The sequence below is a fragment of the Sarcophilus harrisii genome, chromosome 1 (genome assembly GCF_902635505.1).
Source record: "Sarcophilus harrisii chromosome 1, mSarHar1.11, whole genome shotgun sequence".
NCBI lineage: Eukaryota > Metazoa > Chordata > Mammalia > Dasyuromorphia > Dasyuridae > Sarcophilus > Sarcophilus harrisii.
In genome coordinates, this window is record NC_045426.1 from 340,653,079 (window position 1) to 340,671,231 (window position 18,153).

An 18,153-nucleotide genomic window follows, 5' to 3' on the forward strand; every position below is an offset into this window, starting at 1 on the left:
TAGACAGAGAGGAAGTGATCTGAACAAACTCACTGGACATGTTAATGAGAGCTAGAACTGGAACTTGGCTTGAGCAAAAGTTGGGGGACAGGGAGAAATAGGTGAGTGCTCCTGACTCTGCCCATTGCTCTCCAGTGTCTTCAGCTCTTTTCCTCTGCAAACCCCAAGTCCTGAGAAATCAGTCTTTATATATTAGTTTAAGGTAGACTCTGTCAGTTCAAAGTGCTCTTGTGATGAAAAGGAAGGGCTAACAAGAGGCCCAGGGTCTGTAAAATCCCCTAGAAAGAGAAACTAGGAGGCCCTGGTCCACCTCTGACAGGCATTTTGGGCTCTGGGGGCCTCTGAACTTTTGGGGGATTGCTATGGGATGGCTCATTGATGGCTGGTGCCGATTCAGAAGGGGGCCAGTGTGTCCTGGGGCTTACCTAGCCCTTATAGGGAGGAACGAAGGGGTAGGAGGTGCTTTTTCAGTGTCTGTGTGGTAGGACCCTAGGTGAAGGACAGGAGGAACTTGGACAGATCTGAGCAATGGTCATGTCCTTCCTCTGGACTTCCTTGATGTTTTGGTTAATGGCTTGAAAGCCTGTGAAGCTTGCAGAAAGGCATTAGTCTCCTGTGCCAAGGACCTGACCAAGTGCTCACCTGGGGTCACTAATCCATATTGACATATCACTGGGGACCTGAGGTGTTAGTTCCCTGTTCCCACCTCCAGTGCTGATGGACTCAATAAATTGCAGAGAGTGGGATTGAGGAAAGGGGAGAGACAGACTGAGTCACCAAACAAAGCTTTAGGGAAATGTTTGATGACTCTAGTGTAATCATAGAAGACCACAAAATGGACCAGTCTCTCTGGGAGTCTGAAAGGGGGTCCACTGTCCCCTCCTCTAAGACACTAAGTACAGGAAAGGGAAGGAGTGGTAGACAAGTTTGAGGAGAACCTCACATTTATTAAAATCAGAACATAAAGATAACAAAACTTGAGCTTTCCCTAGAGAACCACAGTTCTTGGCCAGGGTGCAGTGACTTATTAAGGGAGACCTGAGTATCCAAGGCATTCAAGTGGTTCCTAAGCATGTTCAGCCTGGATTTATGCCCTCTTGGAACCTAAGAAAACTTGAGAAGCACATGACTGCCCCAGGTAAATTGCCTTTTGTGTCTTCAGCTTATGGACAGTGGAGAGCCCTCCTTTTGAGGGTAGTCCAGTCAGCTCAGGTGACGAGCCCAGCCCTTGGAATTGCCCCCCCCCAAACAGCCTTCAGTCCAAATTCTCTCTGGCTGAAGTTCAGGGGTGGTAAGAGCATCTGTGATGATAGCTCCTGTGGGAAGGGAAGGGCAGAAGTCTCTGAGCTGGTCCCTTTGCAGTCCTGTTATCACTTCTCCAATGGGTCCCAAGGTTCTGAGTGCATGTAGTTGGGCCTCCCAAAGGCCAGGGCCAAAGTCAGCCTCATGGCACCCTTGTCCATTTGGAGTCTATATATTGGGAGTATATAGAGGGACCATGTTTTGGGAAAGGGAAGTTTTTGATTCAAAGAGAGCAGTGAAGTTCAAGGTGTGGTTGGTAAAAGGAGAAAATTCTTGTCCAGGAGTCTCAAAGGAGCTTCAAGGATAAGATAAAGGCCATGGGGAAGCCAAAAGCATTGAAGAGGTGGAGAGGTGCCAGGACACAGCAGCCTAGAAGAGAGAAACAAGGAGGAGAAATTGGCACCAGTTTGAATCTTGGAAACATTCTCAATTAAATATACCAGTGTTGGAGGGGAAGGACAAATGTTCTTTTTTAAAAGGGCAATTAAAAGCTTTTAATTGCCCTTTTAAAAAAGAATATTTTTAATTTTTAAAAAATGTGGCTTATAGAATTTGGAATTGGCTTATTTCTTATACTTGAATGTGGGTGTGTCTGATCTCAGAATTCATAACATTCCAGGAACACGATAAAGATCAGCTGATAGCTGTTTCCATTCTTAAATTCACCCCTATATCACCCCTTAACTCTATGTTAGCGGCTCAGAGTACCAGCCTGAGCACAGCAGCCCCCTTTTCCCCTGAGCTTGGTCTCCCTCTGCCTCATAGCTTCCCCTGTTGTAGAAGAGGAAAGTATGTACTATGGCTTAAGCAATGTTTTTTTCCTGGAAGCTGAGGGTGATTGGGGAGCCTTATACTTCCTTCCTACACAACTTCCTCCCGGATAGAAATCTCCATGCTAAGTGAGAGTTAACATGGGATACTAGGGTGTAATAAAAGGACGTCATGAGTGTGGTCAAAGGAGGTGAGCTGGTGATTGCTATAAAAAATGAAGCACCGAGGAGGCCACAGATACCACGAAGGAAATTATAAGCAAAGACACTAAGAGCCTGACGCCGCATTATGGATCAAGGGGAGTGGGGCTGCAGTGTCTCCCTGGCAGCTGCTGAGGGATTGGGTACGTACCAGAGGTAGTGGCTAGAGTGGTGTGCCCACCAAGGGAAGCAGAGTTGTGCCCCTTGTCAGTGACCCAAGCTGAGGGGGGCTTCCCGGGGGTGGCAGGGCTGGCGTGCAGGTGCTCCGGGGCCCGGTCGAACCCCAAGGCCTCCAGAGCCGATTGGTTTTGGCTTTGGAGCCAAGAGCTTACAGCTGGATTGCTCCGGGCCTTCCGAAGGTCGGCTACGTTTCGTCCAAGCAATTTTGCCACGTTGCTAAGACTCAGGTTCTGTAGGAAGAAAAGGAATTTGAGACCCTCTCTTCCTTTATCAGACATTGTCTTGTCCCTAACCCCTACCTCAAACCAAAATACTTTTTTAAAGCTCTATATTGCTTTATTTGAAGGAGGGAAATAATGGAAAGAACCAGATCTGGGACTCAGAAGACCTGTAATCTACTTCCATCTCTGCCCTTATCTAATCCCTGGATGACCTATTTCTCTTTCACTCAACCAATTTCCTGATCTGTCAGATAGGAATAATGATAACCTTTCTAAAAGCTCTGTGAAATAGGCAGGGTAAATATTGCACGTAATCATATGCTTATATAATCCTTTCCAGCTTTACAAAGAACTTTTCTATGGGCTCTTGGGGTGGAAGCACTTTGTAAACAGCACTATACAAACAGGAGGGGCTATTATTCCTAATAAGTCTGGCAAAGGGATCACTCCCATTTACCTTCTTTATTCCCTCTAGCTTAGCCTGATATTAAAATGAACTTGCTTTCCATTGGACACAGAAGAGAAGAAGCCTACTTAAGTTTGGTGGATAATACATTTGACAGTAAGGGGAGAAACTGTGAAAGGATCATCCATTTTATTCTCCTGGATTTTCCCCCAAAACAACTCTAATTCCAGTTTCAATAACTCTTGTCTAGAGAGCCAACCTGGGGCCCAAGTTCAATTCCACTTAACAAATTCCTTTGGAGCACCTTCCCTATGCCTTGGATCCCATCCTTTGCTTCAACTTCTTCCCTCTAATCCAGAGTTCAAATTCAGACATTTTACATTATTTCATCTGATTCTCATGATAGCCTTGTGTGATCAGTCTGTGCTACTGCCATCCCCCTTGTGATGAAGCTGAGAGGTTAGGTGATTTTTTTGTCATTGCTACCAAGCTTTTGGGTCAGCATTTTAATTCAGGGCCACCCAACTGCCAGTAAGCCATATTACCCAATACATTATGCCCTCAAATCTGTCTCTAATTTTCTTTCCTAAGACTTCACACTTAAATCTACTTTGCATACCTCCACTTTGATGCCATCTATGGAATTTGTCATCTTCTCTCCAAAATCTCTCTCTCTTAGCTTCTCTATTTCTATTGAAATCTCAATCATCTCAGTAACTTTAGGCTTGAAATTTAGGATTCATCTACTATCTTCTCTCTTTCTAACCACCTTCCTCCCACCCAACTGTATCCACTTAAGCTCTATGGATGAAGCATTACACCTAGAATCAGGAAAACCCAAGTTCAAATCCAGTCTCAAACATTTACTAGCTATTCAACCGTAGGCAAGTCAATCTGACTCCCTTAGTTTCCTCAACTGTAAAATAGGGAATAATAAAAACAACCAACTCTCAATGACAATCATTACTCTTAGTTGTTAAACCTTTCTACCCTACCTTTGTTAACATTTCTCAAGTCTGTGTTTTCCTTTTGACTATCACCACAACCACCCTAGCTCTAGACTCTTCTCATTTGGATTTTTTAAATAGCCTGTCAACTGATCTACTTGCCTCTAGTCTATCCTCCTTCAATTCATATTTCAACCTGCTATTAAAGTAATTTATGTAGTATTATAACACATAAGTCCACTCTCATCATTCCTCTGCTCCAAAACTTTCAGTGGCTCCCCATTTCCCACTGGATAAAATACAAATTCCTTAGCCTGTCTCCTGGGCTCTTTTACATTTTTAGCTACAGCAGATCACTGTCCTTGGTGTTGTCATACTGTATTATTCATCCCTGTGTTACATTATCCCTTTCACATTTCTGCCTTTGAAATTTTTCCTTTCAAGGCCAGGCTCACTCAGTTACTACCTCTTCCGTGATACATTCCTGATCCTTCCCAGCTAAAAGTGATTCCTTTCTAAATCTTGGCTTCACTATTTGGACTTTCCCTGGACATTCAGCCCAACTTGTATTATAGTGATCTATTTGTCTTATCTCTCCCACTAAATTATAAGCCCTTTGATAGCAGGGACTGTGACTGTTTTTCATTTTATTCTCTGTGTAGCATAGTGTGTTGTACATAAGAGGCATTTAATAAAAAGTTTTTGAATTAAGTTTGTACTTTGTTGTATGGTATTAAGCAAAAGTCTCCAAAGTGAAAACAGGAGATTCAGGCATGATTATGTGATTAATCAGTTAAAGCTGGAAAGATGGATCATATCTGACCTAACCTGGAATAGCCAATTGTGGGACAACTTCAACACAACCCACATCTGTTCTTCATCTATTATTTTCTAATGGTCTTTCCCTCTATCCTCTCCCACTCTCTCCCTCTATCCTGTCCTGCAAGCTCCCAATCTCCCCCCTTTTGCTCCAATTTGACTGCTCATGACAGTAATTTATAATCTAACAATTAGCTACAGGTGCCCAGGTGCCACATTTCCCTAATAATCTTGCCCCTCCTCCATATCCATCCTCTGCTCTACATATTCATGGTTCAGTCAGGTAACCTTGGGAGGGTGGGCTCTGTGCTGTGGGGCAGTGATTAGTGAGTAAAAGCTCTCCCTCACTCTCCCCCTTCTCCCCTGCTAAGTAGCTAAGGCACTTGGGGAGATCATGTCCTGAGACTCTCCCTGAACTTCAGGGGCAGTGAGCAAAAGGAGAGAAAAAGGATCACTAGGTATTACAAAGAAGGAATCAAGAAGCTTGGAAACAAAGAATTCAGACTCCAGATGTCAGCTGAAATTGTTTTTTTCTCCCCAGAAGTTCTAAAAAGTTTCTTCATTTCACATCTTTCTTTCCTTGGCTCTGTTCAGTAACAGGTGCTAATTAAACACTCTTCCCTTTTTATTTAACAATTTCTTCTATCTTCATTTTACTTTATATATAAAAAACCCAAGATCCCCTCATGAAGGCTTATATGTTATTATTAGACTGCTGAGAAAAAGAGAATAGAGGAAGCCTGGAGTTAGTTGGAAATACACAGCATTTAAATTAAGACAGAGAACCTAACCTCTATCTAAATATCAGTAATTTTCTTTTTTATAATATGTATAGCTTGACTTTATTTTTGAGCAATGTGTTCTCATTCCTTCTGGCCTTACTTCTGTTCTATTGTGTGTATTATTACAATCCATCAATTTTCTTCCTTGCTATTTTGGCATGTGGAAGATATGGCAAGGGCAATCCTATTCTTAGTCCCCTTTCTACTGCTATTCTTTCCTATCTCAAACTGGAAAAAAATCAACAATTAAAACATTGTTAGTAATTTTCTTAATTAGGGACTCTGAGCTAATTTATCTGATAAAAACTCCCAAATGAGGCAACTAGATGGTGCAGTGGATAGAACACAGGCCTTGAAGTTTGAAGCACTCGAGTTCAAATCCAGCCTCAGACACTTAAAATATTTCTTAGCTCTATGACTCTAGGCAAGTCACTTAACTCCAATTGCCTCAGCAAACAAACAAACTCCAGAAAATAAAATGGAGAGACCACATAGACCTGAGAACCCTTATATTATTTCTAGGATAAAATTAAATAAATTGTTTTTTTTAATAGCATATGATTAATTAAATTTCCAGAGAAAGGGGCCAGAGAGGAAAGGGAAATGACCAAAGAGGTCACAGTATGAACTAACCCCTAATAAAGACATAAATAAGGTCTAGGAGGATTTAGTTCCACCCCACTTTGAAATAAGTAGAATGCAGACCAACTTTATGTTCATCTTGTGGTACATAGAAATAAAACTAACCAAGCTAGGATAAGATGATACAGAGAAAAAACAATAACTTTGCATTACAAATTTCTGTTAAAAGTTCCACATCCACAATACATAAGGAATATATGCAAATGTGTAACATCAAGGTTCATTCCCTAATAGAAAAGTGATCAAAGCATAGGAATAAACTGTTTTCTAAAGAAGAAACAAAAACTATCAACCATCACCTCAAAAAGCTTTAAAGATCACTGAGAACCAGAGAAGTACACTTTAAACTAATTCTAAAACATCATCTCATATCAAGGGTGTGCTGGAGCCAGACTGAACTGGCTCTCAAGAACCAACTGTTAAATTTTCAGTGTGAATATTTACTAATATTACAATTTAGAACTTGATTTATTGTTTTGGTGATTGTCTACACTTGAAAAAGTAATGGAAAAAATGTAAATATTGCAGACTTAAAAATATTTCACACATATTTATTTTTTCTGACAGCAGTAATTAAACATCTATCAGCATGTTCATAAAATTGAAAAAGAAAGAAAAATTCAACATTGCTGGGACTATGGGAAAGCAAGGGCAGCAGGTGGCACAGTTGATGAAACACTGGGCCTAGAGTCAGGAAGATTCACCTTTCTGAATTCATATTGGCTTTGGTTGTTTACTAGCTGTGTAAACCTGGGCAAGTCACTTAACTCTGATTGCCTTAGTTTCCTCCTCTGTAAAATGAGGTGAAAAGGGAAATGGCAAACCACTCTAGCATCTTTGCCAAGAAAACCCCAAAAGGGATATAACTTTGAATTAGTCATTTTGGAAAGTTATATGGAATTATATAATTAAAAAAAAATTTTAACCTTTGGTCTCCATTATTAGGTTTATACCCCAAAGGGTTATTGACCAGAAGAAAAAAATCTATCATTACAACAATATTCATAGCAGATTTATTTGTATTGGAAACAGTTGGAAACAAACCACATATACAGTGACTGGGGGATGACTGAGTAAATTGTGATATGTGCGGGAAATAGAATATTATTAATATTAATAATAACATTTACAAAGTGCTGTATTTTAAGCAAAGCACTTTCCTCATAATTTCATGAAGTATATTAAAAATATTATTTTCATTTTGCATGTAAGGAAATGGGGACTCCACAAGATTAATGGACTTCCATATGATGACACACACAAGTAGCTAGTAAAGGGAGAGATAAAGCCGGGTCTCCAGACCTCCACATGCAGTGCTCTATACCCTGACAAATGCTGGCTCTCACACACTTTCTGGAATAATACTGTACCAGGATGAATGGGGAATAAGAAGAATTCAGAGAAATATGAGAAAGACTCATAAGAAGTAAAGTAAAGAAAATAAAGCAGTTACAAAAGTTACACACAGTTAACAACACAGTTATAACTGTGTAAATGAAGGCAACATTAAATGACCACAAAAACCTCTGGTCAGAAACAATAGATAATTGGAGCTAATTACCTTTATTAAAATTAAAGCACCTATATTCACAATTTCTTTCTGTGTATTGTTTTTCTTAACTCTTCAGGGATTATACATTTTTGTTTGTAACAACAAAAATGCAAACTGCGCTTTATGCTTTGTAAATATTATCTTATTTGATCCTCACACCAACCATGGGAGGTAGATGCTAATTTCTCTATTTGGGGGTGCTATCCCCATCTTACAGATAAGGAAACTGAGGCACAGAAATGTTTGTTATAACAAAAATTACCAACCCCAAATGCAAAATTATTATTACTTTGTACTACAGAAAAGTAAGAAACAAGTATTTATTAAGCATCTACTATGCATTAGGTGCTGTCCTTTACAAATGTTACTATCTCATTTGATCTTCATACCAAACATGAGAGAGAAAAACACTATTTTTTCCATTTGGGAGATGCTATTCCCATCTTACAGAGAAGGAAACTGAGGCACAGAGATGTTAAATGACTTACACAGTGTCATACAGATAGTAAGAGTTGAGGATAGATTTGAACTCATTCTTGCCTCCAGGCCCGGGCCCTCTTAGTCACCAGCTGACTTTAATTTGCTGTTTAATCATTCAGTTATGTCTAATTCATGCTCCACAGAATACATATAACAGAACTTCTTTTCTCCACTGTCTCCTGAAGTCTCTCCAAGCTCGTGTTCATTGCCTCCCTGACACTATTTATCTATCTCTAGATAGCCACAAGTGTATTTGCACATTCTTAATCCCCTATAAGAATAAACTCCTTGAAGTCAGAGACCAAATCTAATTTATTTTTCTCTCTTCCTCAGAACTCTGTACTTGGTCTGTGGCAAGTATTTATTGAAGGACATCTTTTCCCCAGTCAGCCTGAGAGTGAATTAGGAGGGCCAATGCTGGGCACTCACCTGCAGCACCTCTGGATTGAGACGTGTGAATGTGTCAATGTCCATAGAAATATTGGCCCGAGCCAGGTGCTTCAAGTCTTCCACAGATGCACCACCTAAGTGAGTAAGAACAGAGAAACCCCCATCACCTCCCTATTTGGGGTTCATGGAGAGAGAGGAAAGTGGATGAGGAAAGGCTCCTGGCTTAACAGAATAGGAAGGAGTTCTAAATTCCCCGTTCCCCACAAGCTCGGACTTCTTAACCCTAGGCCAAATAGCACACAGTTTAGGAGACACAGAGGAGCAACAAGCACAGGAGCTGCCTTCAGGAAAGGTGGAGTTTTGGGGAGTCAGAGGAAAAATGGACCTGAAACTAAGCCTTTGATATTGCTCAAATTGTCCTTGGGGCCAAGGCAGAATGGTCCTGGTTAGAAAAGCTGACTTGGTGGAAGCTTAAACTAGTTGGACAAAATCTTCTTAGTCTCTAGAAATGATCAGAGAATCACCGAATTTGAGACCTGGAAGTTCCATTCATCTAGTCCAATGCATCCACAAAAGGAATCCTCATTATAACAAATCTAACAAGTGATTTCCAGTATCTGCCTAAAGACTTCCAAGCAGGAGGAACTCATAACCACTATCAGGGGTCCTCAAACTTTTTAAATAGGGAGCCAGTTCACTGTCCCTCAGACTGTTGGAGGGCCGGACTATAGTAAAAACAAAAAGTTTGTTTTGTGGGCCTTTAAATAAAGAAACTTCATAGCCCTTGGTGAGGGGGATAATTGTCCTCAACTGCCGCATCTGGCCCATGGACTGTAGTTTGAGGACTCCTGACTTAAGGTAATTCATTCCTTTTCTGGACTGCTCCATTGGGGAGGGCCTTCTCCTGGTCTACATGTTGTCATCTGACCCAGATGGCTCTGGAGAAGAAACTGAGGCAGGTGACTTTGCACAGCCTTCCCTCACTTAAATCCAACTCACTTGCATGTTATGGGATCATCTCCACAACGTCATGAACCTCTTCAAGAATGAAGGACAAATAATGACAATAGCTCTATTGGTAGGAAGTTTTTCCTAACATCCAGTCGAAAGTTGCCCATTACTCCTAATCTCCAGGACCAAAAGCCAAATAAAAATGGGAATTCAAAAATAGGGATTTTCTTCCTAAGGCAAGAGTCAGGGTTCAGAAAAAAAAAAAAAAAACTTCCTATTATCCAACATCTATGGATTTCCTGGGGATCTATATTTTGGCTCTGCTTTCCTGCCTCGGTCCTGCAGACAGCTCCCATCTCCCAGAGGCAACACTCAAGCATCCTCTGTATGGCTCTAGAGCAAACACTAAGGAAAGGAACCCAAAACCTCAAAGTCTAGTATATGTTTCTGCTCTTTCTTCTCCTCCTCCAGGAAGCCTCCCATGACTATCTAGTCCACAGTGATTTTATTTTATCTTCCCCTTAACTTAAACACCAAAAGCTTAGACCATAAATTCGCCACATATAAGGCTCCAGCCTTATTTCATATCAATCCTCCCAAAAAACATTTTGTTCCCCAAATGTAACGTGCCATCTCCATCTCCATTCTTTGGTACAGGCCATCCTTGAGTCTAGAATGCATTTTCTCATCTCTTATTTTTATAATCCTCCTCTTCCCTCTCTGAAGAGTCTTCCCTGATTCTCTCCCATATCCCTATAAAGACTGATTACCTCTTCAAATATTCTTTGAATACTTTGTCTGCATCTCTCTTTGTTTAGATCTTCCATTACCTCCTGCCTTATATCATACTTATCCATTTACATATTACATTATCTTATTTGAGCCACTGGAAAGGAGGAATGGTGTCTTTTTGTAGTATTTGCATTCCTTGTAACTACCCTAATGCCTAGCACTTAGTAGATATTTAATTGAATTAGAATTTGGATGGATCTCTAACTTTTCTATGTCTGTCATCTCTCTATTCCATCTCCTATCCACTCCCCTCTAAGACTGTGAGCTTCCCCAAGGATATGACCGAAGTCTTCTTCCTTTAGTAGGATGATGGCTGCTATTTTTATAGCAGATGAAAGCTATTAAAGCAGAAACAAGAAGACTTGACCACATATTGGATATAGGGGTTGACCCTTAGGAAGTTCCAGAGACATCCCAAATTCACCATGCCCAATATCAAATCCATTAGCTTCCTCTGCAAATTCTTCCCTTTTCCAAATTTCATTATTTGCTGTCAAAGATATCACACCCTTCCATCAATAAGATACTTTCATTCCTCTTTTTCCCTCATTGCACATAGACAGCCTGTTGCTAAATCTTGCCATGTCTACTTCTGTAAACCTCTTGTTTTGATCCTTTCTTTATTCACACAATTACTACTTTTATTCAGACCCTCATTATGTGTCTGATCATGTTATTTAGGGTTTAAAGAAATAAACATGGAGCTGAAGGTTTTCCAAACAGGAACAATGATTATGGCTAAAGTACAGAGGTCTTTAAAGTATAGTGAGGAGGCTGGTCTGGTTAGACTGGAATATGGATCTATAAGGAAGTAATAAGAGGGAAAATCTAGCTTTAAGATAGAGTTAGACTATAGGGAAGCCTCCTTGTCTTTAGACTTGCTTCTGGGCATATTGGAAAGAGAATGGAGATCTGATTCTAGGAAAATCTCACCAAGGTAAGGTCGAATATAGTGATAGTAGGTGGTTGAGCCATTGGACCCAGAAAAGGCCTTTTTGGCTTTTTCATAGAGGTCATCCTTCCTCTCTTGAGCACAGGAGGAGATGTCCAGGGCCCCTGCCGACCTAGAAGGAACAAGAATCACCACTCAGTTGACAGGTTCACACTCTGACACCTTTTCCATGTCCTCATCCCAATTTCCAGGTATTCATCCTGAACACAGGATGATGCACAGGAACAGCATGCTTTGTGACTTCATTTCTCTTTCAAAAACAATTCATTTCTCCCAACTTTGTACTGTGCAGGGGAAAGGTAAATATCTAAGGAGATTTAGAAGAGTAGAAAACAATAGCCTCACAATCCTAGCATTTGGGTCTATATCCCAGATTTGACATTTCCTGTCTGTGCAACCTTAAGAAACTCATTATTTAACTTTCTCAGCCTCAGTTTTCTCAACTGTAAAATGAAAACAATAATTGCATGACCCACTTCACAGGGTTTCAAAAATTGCAAATTGTCATATAAATTCAAGCTCTTATCATTCTTATTATATGATCATATTATCATAGATTTAGAGCTAAAAGAGACTTTACAAGCTAGACCCCCCCCCCCAATTTTTTCATTGAGAAAACAGGCTTAGAATAATTAAATGACTGGATTAAGATCATATGGCTAGTATATGAGGCCGGATTTAAACTCCAGTTTTCCTGATTCTAATTCCAGCACTATTTACTGCATTACACAATTGCCTTATTAATTTGCCACAGGAGCTCCTGGGAGATCTATAGTCATGGTCACATGGGCATGACTGTGGGACCCTTTGTGAGACCAATGAGCCCCCTTTTTGGGTCTTTAGTGAGGGAAGCAGAACTGTCCAAAGGTGGGAAGGTACAGGGTTAACACATCTTTTCTGAATTTTCCAAAAAAAAAAAAAAAAAAAAAAAAAAAGAGACCTAAAGGACCAGGAAAATACTCCCTTTACCCTTTTGCCTGTAGAATCCTGAGCTCTTTCCAAAACTCAAAAGACCCAAATCTGGGTATGAATTCCAGTTTATAGGGGGTTTAGAACAACTGATCTCTACGGTTTCTTCCAAGCTCTGATACTCTAACTATCTCTAGATATAGACTCAATTTTAGGAAGTATCATCTACCTCAGGAAGTCATCTATCCATCTGCCCAGAGGTCCATAATAGGGAGCCTTTGTCTAGTTAGGTTGTAACCCAAACCTTAGCCAGTTCAATCCAGGTTTTGGTTGATTTGGAGATACTCACCTCAACTCCGTGGGTCGTATAGCCTCAATCTGCCGTGGGCTCATCCAACAGAGACGGAACCCCCCAATGGCCACCAACATGGCCCCTGTCATGGTGCCATTCAGCTCCAGGAATTTCTTGATGACAGCCTATGAAAAAGTCACATTCCCTTACTGTCACAAGTCCCCTCATTTCCCCAAAATGCTCTTATGGATTCTACAGGGGCATATTCCAAAAGTGGAAAAGGCCTGGGATTTATAGTCAGAAGTCCTGCCTGCAATCAGATCCTAGGTCTGCCATTCCCTGGCTTTGTATTTCTATTACCTTAATGTCCCCCAGTCTTGGGTTACTTACCTGTAAAATAGGGATGCTAGTACAGAATCCTACCAACCTCCCATCATGGGAACAATTATCATCTCACTTAAACCTCACAACCATCCTTCCAGTTGTAGCCTCCATTGCGTGAAAGGGATAGGGATAATTAAGACTTAGAGAAGGAAATGACCCAGGGAATGGCAGAGCCAGAAGGAATAGAAAGTCTGGATTCCTTTTATATGGCTCAAATGAGAGCATGGATATGAAGCACTTTATGGGCATTAAAGTGTTATAATATCTTTATATCTGTATATATATATATATATATATATGTCAAGTTATATCTATATACACACATATATATAAAGTTATATATATGTATATATATATGTATATATAAAGTGTTATTGTTTTATCATCATCATCATCATCATCATCATCCTTTAGTCACTAGACTTCCTGGAGATTGGATCAGGACTCTTGTCCTCTTCCCCCATCTCCTCCCTGCCTAAATGAGTTATTTAGTCATTCCCAAGTAGAAGAAGGAATGGTGGGCAATACAAGTCAGCATTTAGAGCTGCAACCAACTTTTCATCATTCTGTCAAAGATAAAACAGTCACACATTGTCTGCCAATCAATCAGTCGTGAGCTCCCCACTCCCTGTTCACCACTTCTTGGCTCCCAGTTATGAACTCTATACAGTAGGAAAAGGAGAAAAGGGGGTGAGTTGTTCATTCATTCATTCAATAAACATTTATTAAGCAGCTAGCAGATAGAGTTAGATTATGAGCCATGAAGCCCTGAGTTCAAATCCTTTGGGGCACTTTCACTCTGAACAAATCACTCAATTTTTGTCAGTCTCATTTTTCTCATTTGTTAAATGCAAATGAAAGTAATGGAATATTATTGTTCTATAAAAATGATGAATAGACTGATTTTAGAAAGGTTTGGACAGATTTATATGAACTGATGCTGAGTGAAACAAGCAGAATCAGGAATACATTGTACACAATAAAAGCAAGAATGTGCTATGATCAACTATGAAAGACTTGGTTCTTCTCAGTGGTTCAGAGATCCAAAGCAATTCCAACAAACTTTGGATGGAAAATGAATCTGCATCCAGGGAGAGAACTATGGAGATTGAATGTAAATCAACACATGCTATGTTCATTTTTTTTCCTTCTTTTTTTTTCTTATATTTTTTTCTCTTTTGTTCTGATTTTTCTCTCCCAACATGATTCATAAAGAAATATCTAAAAAAATCAAATGTACAATTACAAATTTTTGTTATGTTTTTTGCATATAACTGGAGAAAATAAAAATTATTTCCCCATGAATCATGTAAAAAAGTGAATATATATGTATAACACCCCCCCAATGTTGTTTTACGTGCAAGTGGAGGAAATAAAAAAATAAATATATGCAAAGTTTTTAGAATTGGTAGGAATCTGGTTAGGCTTATTCTAATAAGTGATCCCTGAGTTGAGCTATGAAGAAAGTCAGGGATTGGAGAGTTACAGATGAGGAGGGGGTACATTCCAGACATGAGGTAACCCTTGTCCCCAGGAAGCTCACAGATATTGAGGGGTGGCTAAACAATATCTAACTACACCAGTCCTCATCTCAAAAACTTTCCAGAGCTCCCTATTCCTAGAATTTTCTTGTAGTTGTTCAGTTGTTTATGTCATGTCTGACTCTTTGAGATCTCATTTGGAGTTTTCTTGTCTAAGACACTGGATTATTTTGTCACTTCTTTTTCTGGTTCATTTTATAGATGAGGAAATTGAGACAATCTGGTTCATTTTATAGATGAGGAAATTGAGACAACCATAGTTAAATGACTTGTCCAGGAACACACAGTTAGTGTTTATAGCCAAATTTCAACTCAGGAAGGTAAATCTTCCTAACTCTAGACCTGGCACTCTATCCACTGATTTTCCAGCTTATTTTCATAAGTTATACCTTTCCAGCTTTACCTCACTAGCTACTTCCCAACATGTGCTTTATATTCCAATTCAAATGGATTTCCTGAGTTCCCTTCTATCATCTTCCTTTCTTCTATCTTTCATACAATTTTACTTATTGTCCCTTACTTTGGTGGTACAGTGGATAGAGTACTGAGGCTAAGTTTCAATCTAATTTCAGGGATTTGCTAACCGAACAAGTCATTTTACGGCTCTCTGCCTCAGTTTCCTCAACTGTAAAATAAGGATACTAACAGAATCTATCTGCCAGCATTGTTGTGAGGGAGATGACATTTTTAAAGTACTTATCACAGTCCCTACCACACAATAGCTACTTAATAAATAAATAAAGCAATGTTGTCGCCCTTATTCCCTTTCTGTCTCTGGAATGGATTCCTCTTATATATTCATCTATTGACATCTCTCCCAATTCCCTTGCACTGCTTTAAACCATAGGAATCCCAAGGCTATCCCAATAAACTTTGGATAGAAAACATCATCTGCATCCAGAAAAAGAATTATGGGGATTGAATGCAAATCAATACATGCTATGTCCATTTTTTTTCCTGTTTTTTTTTTCCTCCTCATGATTTTTTTCCTTTTGTTCTGATTTTTCTCTCCCAACATGATTCATAAAGAATTGTGTATTTAAAGAGTTAATATATATGTAAAACAAAAAAAAAATTAAAAATAAACTATAGGACTTAGAACTAAAAGAAAACTTCCTTGTTTGGGATGAGAGAGGGCAAGATCACAACGTCAGTCAATAACATAATTGAGATTCAAAACCAAATTCTTCTGACTCCCAAAAACCACTGGGATCCTTCCAATATAACATACTGTCTCTCACACTTTCCCCAAGAAACCTTGCCTGATAACCTTACCAATAAGCACAACCCTGCCTCCCATCTGGTAATAAATCCTTCCAGGATTATATGATCAGAGATTTAGGGCTTGAAAGGGGCTTAGAAGCTCTTCTAGACCAGAGGCATAACACATACAACTGAACCATATTAAAATGTAATTGGGAAATGTTTAACAAAAGAAATAAAAATGTAATTCAACAGATAATTTTTTTTTGATTTTCTAAGTTAATATGCAACCTGCAGACATCTGCTTCTATTTGTTTGTGATCTAGATCAACCTTCTTATTATACAGAAGCAAGACTGAGGTCTGAAGAGATTAAATTTGCTAAGAGTCAACAAATTACAAAGCTGGGAATTGAATACAGAAGCCCTCATCTAACTCACAATTAACATTCTGATTTGTTACTTTTTAATTGTTAATTGTTTTACATGTAGCTCATTCTTCTTTTGTTGTTGTTCAGTCATTTTTAAGTCCTGTCCAACTCTCTGTGACCCCATTTCAGGTTTTCTTGGCACAGATTTTGTAGTGATTTGAAATTTCCTTCTCTAGCTCATATTTATAAATAAGGAAACTAAGGTTAAGTGACTTGCCCAGAGTCACATAGCTAGTTCATATCTGAGTGACTCTAAGCCTGGAAATATACAATGCACAAGCTAGCTGCACTACTAGGGGCATCCTTACTGGAAGAGATTTTCATGTCTAGTTTTTGTATCCTTTGTACCTTGTACAAAACTTTCCCCATAAACGGCACTTAATAAATATTAAATTGAATTCATTCAATTTGAATTGAATTAAAGATATACTATAGACAAAGGATAATGACCTGGTGGGAAAAGCTCAATACTTTATTAGGGCTTAGAAAAGCAATCTAAAAAAATTTCTGGCTTTGTCACTACTTGTAGGACATCAGGAATGTCACTAGATCTCTTTAGGCCTCACTTTTCCATCTACAAAATGACAAGGAAAGGGGGAAAGGGATCACACTTGGTCCCAAAGGAACCTCCAAGTTCTGCTACTGACTAAGACAGGACGGCAGAGTCAGATGCTAAGTCCCTCACCTGAGTTTGGTTCTCCAGGGCTACATCAGAGCCCAGTAAATACACCACAGTGTCCCTGGAAGTGATGTTCCAGTGACTGATTTCATCATTGGAATACAAGTAGACCAAGGAGGCGATCAGCTTCAGTTGGTTCTCAGGGACACCTCCCGGATAGATCTGGGAAGGAGAGAGAGAGAGTAGCCAAGTCAATCCAGAATACCAACCAAACTCTGGCCAATAGATTTCTTTCAGAAACTACATCTCCATATATGCATGTAAAGGGTTCCTAATTATTTTTGGTAGGTATAATCGTACTTAGATATGATATTCTAATCCAGAATAGTTCCCCACTGCTGAATTAGATCAAGATCAAGCTTCTCTGCCTGATATTCATGGACCTTCATAATATGATCTCAGCTTCTTTCTCTAGCCTTAGTCTCACTGGTTTGCTATTGTTGTTATTTAGATGCAATCAGAATTAAGTGACTTGCCCAGGATCACACAGCTACTAAGCATCAAGTGTTTAAATTAAAGTCCTTCAGACTCCAGGACCAGGGCTCTATTCATTGTGCCATCTAGTTGCCCCACATCTCATTGTTCTCCAACATGCACCCTCTGTTCCTGTTGTGCTAGTCTCCATAACAAGGCTAGGGTACATATAGAGACACTGATTCATGTGGAAACAGGTAGATTCCTACCTTAAATATTTAATTTAAAAATCCTCCATTCTGACCCCTCAATGACTTAGAAAAGAGACTTTGAGCTAGTCTGTGGAGTCCAGAAAAACTGGAATTTCTAGAGGTTATAGGGCACTCACTGCACCCTCATACACTTGCCAAAGATATTCTTGCTATGTAGTATCAGTATAGGGGAATGAATGGAGGAGAATATGTCTTGTGTCCTCTGCCACTGGATATCTAAGTTGTTTATAAACATTGGCAATGGTGTAATATTCAAATAAAAAATTATAATTGGATGTCCATATACTGATTGACAGCTTAGGTTGTCAGAAACAAGGGGAGAGACAGATAAAGAGAGACAGACAGACAGACAAAGAGAGACAGAGAAGAGGAGAAGAGAGGAGAGGAGAATGGTCTTCTCCTGCCACTTTTACCTGTCTCATCACTATTTCTGAGATCTTGCCAACACACACAATTCTTGGGCGCATCCCCTCATTCTCCCCCAGAGAGAGTCCATTCATCCTGCATCTGTTCTGCTCAGGTGATTTTTCCTCATTTCAGACAGTGAGAGGAGATATAAGGGTCTCTAGAAAATCCTTACACACCCTCCTGCCACAATACCACCATTAGAGCTTTGTTCCTTGATGGTAAGCATTGCCTTCTC

At 39.6% G+C, this 18,153-nt stretch overlaps 1 protein-coding gene across 1 annotated transcript in view; it reads right to left on the reverse strand.

Moving 5' to 3' along the window:
• Window positions 1–921: 921 nt before the first annotated feature.
• LOC100931991 (mesothelin-like protein) overlaps window positions 922–18,153 on the reverse strand; it is a 57,023-nt gene continuing 39,791 nt past the window's right edge. The window contains exons 20-25 of the mRNA XM_023497783.2: window positions 16,831–16,986; window positions 12,646–12,773; window positions 11,369–11,499; window positions 8,732–8,826; window positions 2,425–2,683; window positions 922–1,671 (exon numbers count right to left, since the gene is read on the reverse strand). Coding sequence (XP_023353551.2) covers window positions 1,589–1,671; window positions 2,425–2,683; window positions 8,732–8,826; window positions 11,369–11,499; window positions 12,646–12,773; window positions 16,831–16,986 — 852 coding nt within the window. The 3' untranslated portion in view covers window positions 922–1,588. The remainder of the gene's footprint in view (window positions 1,672–2,424; window positions 2,684–8,731; window positions 8,827–11,368; window positions 11,500–12,645; window positions 12,774–16,830; window positions 16,987–18,153) is intronic.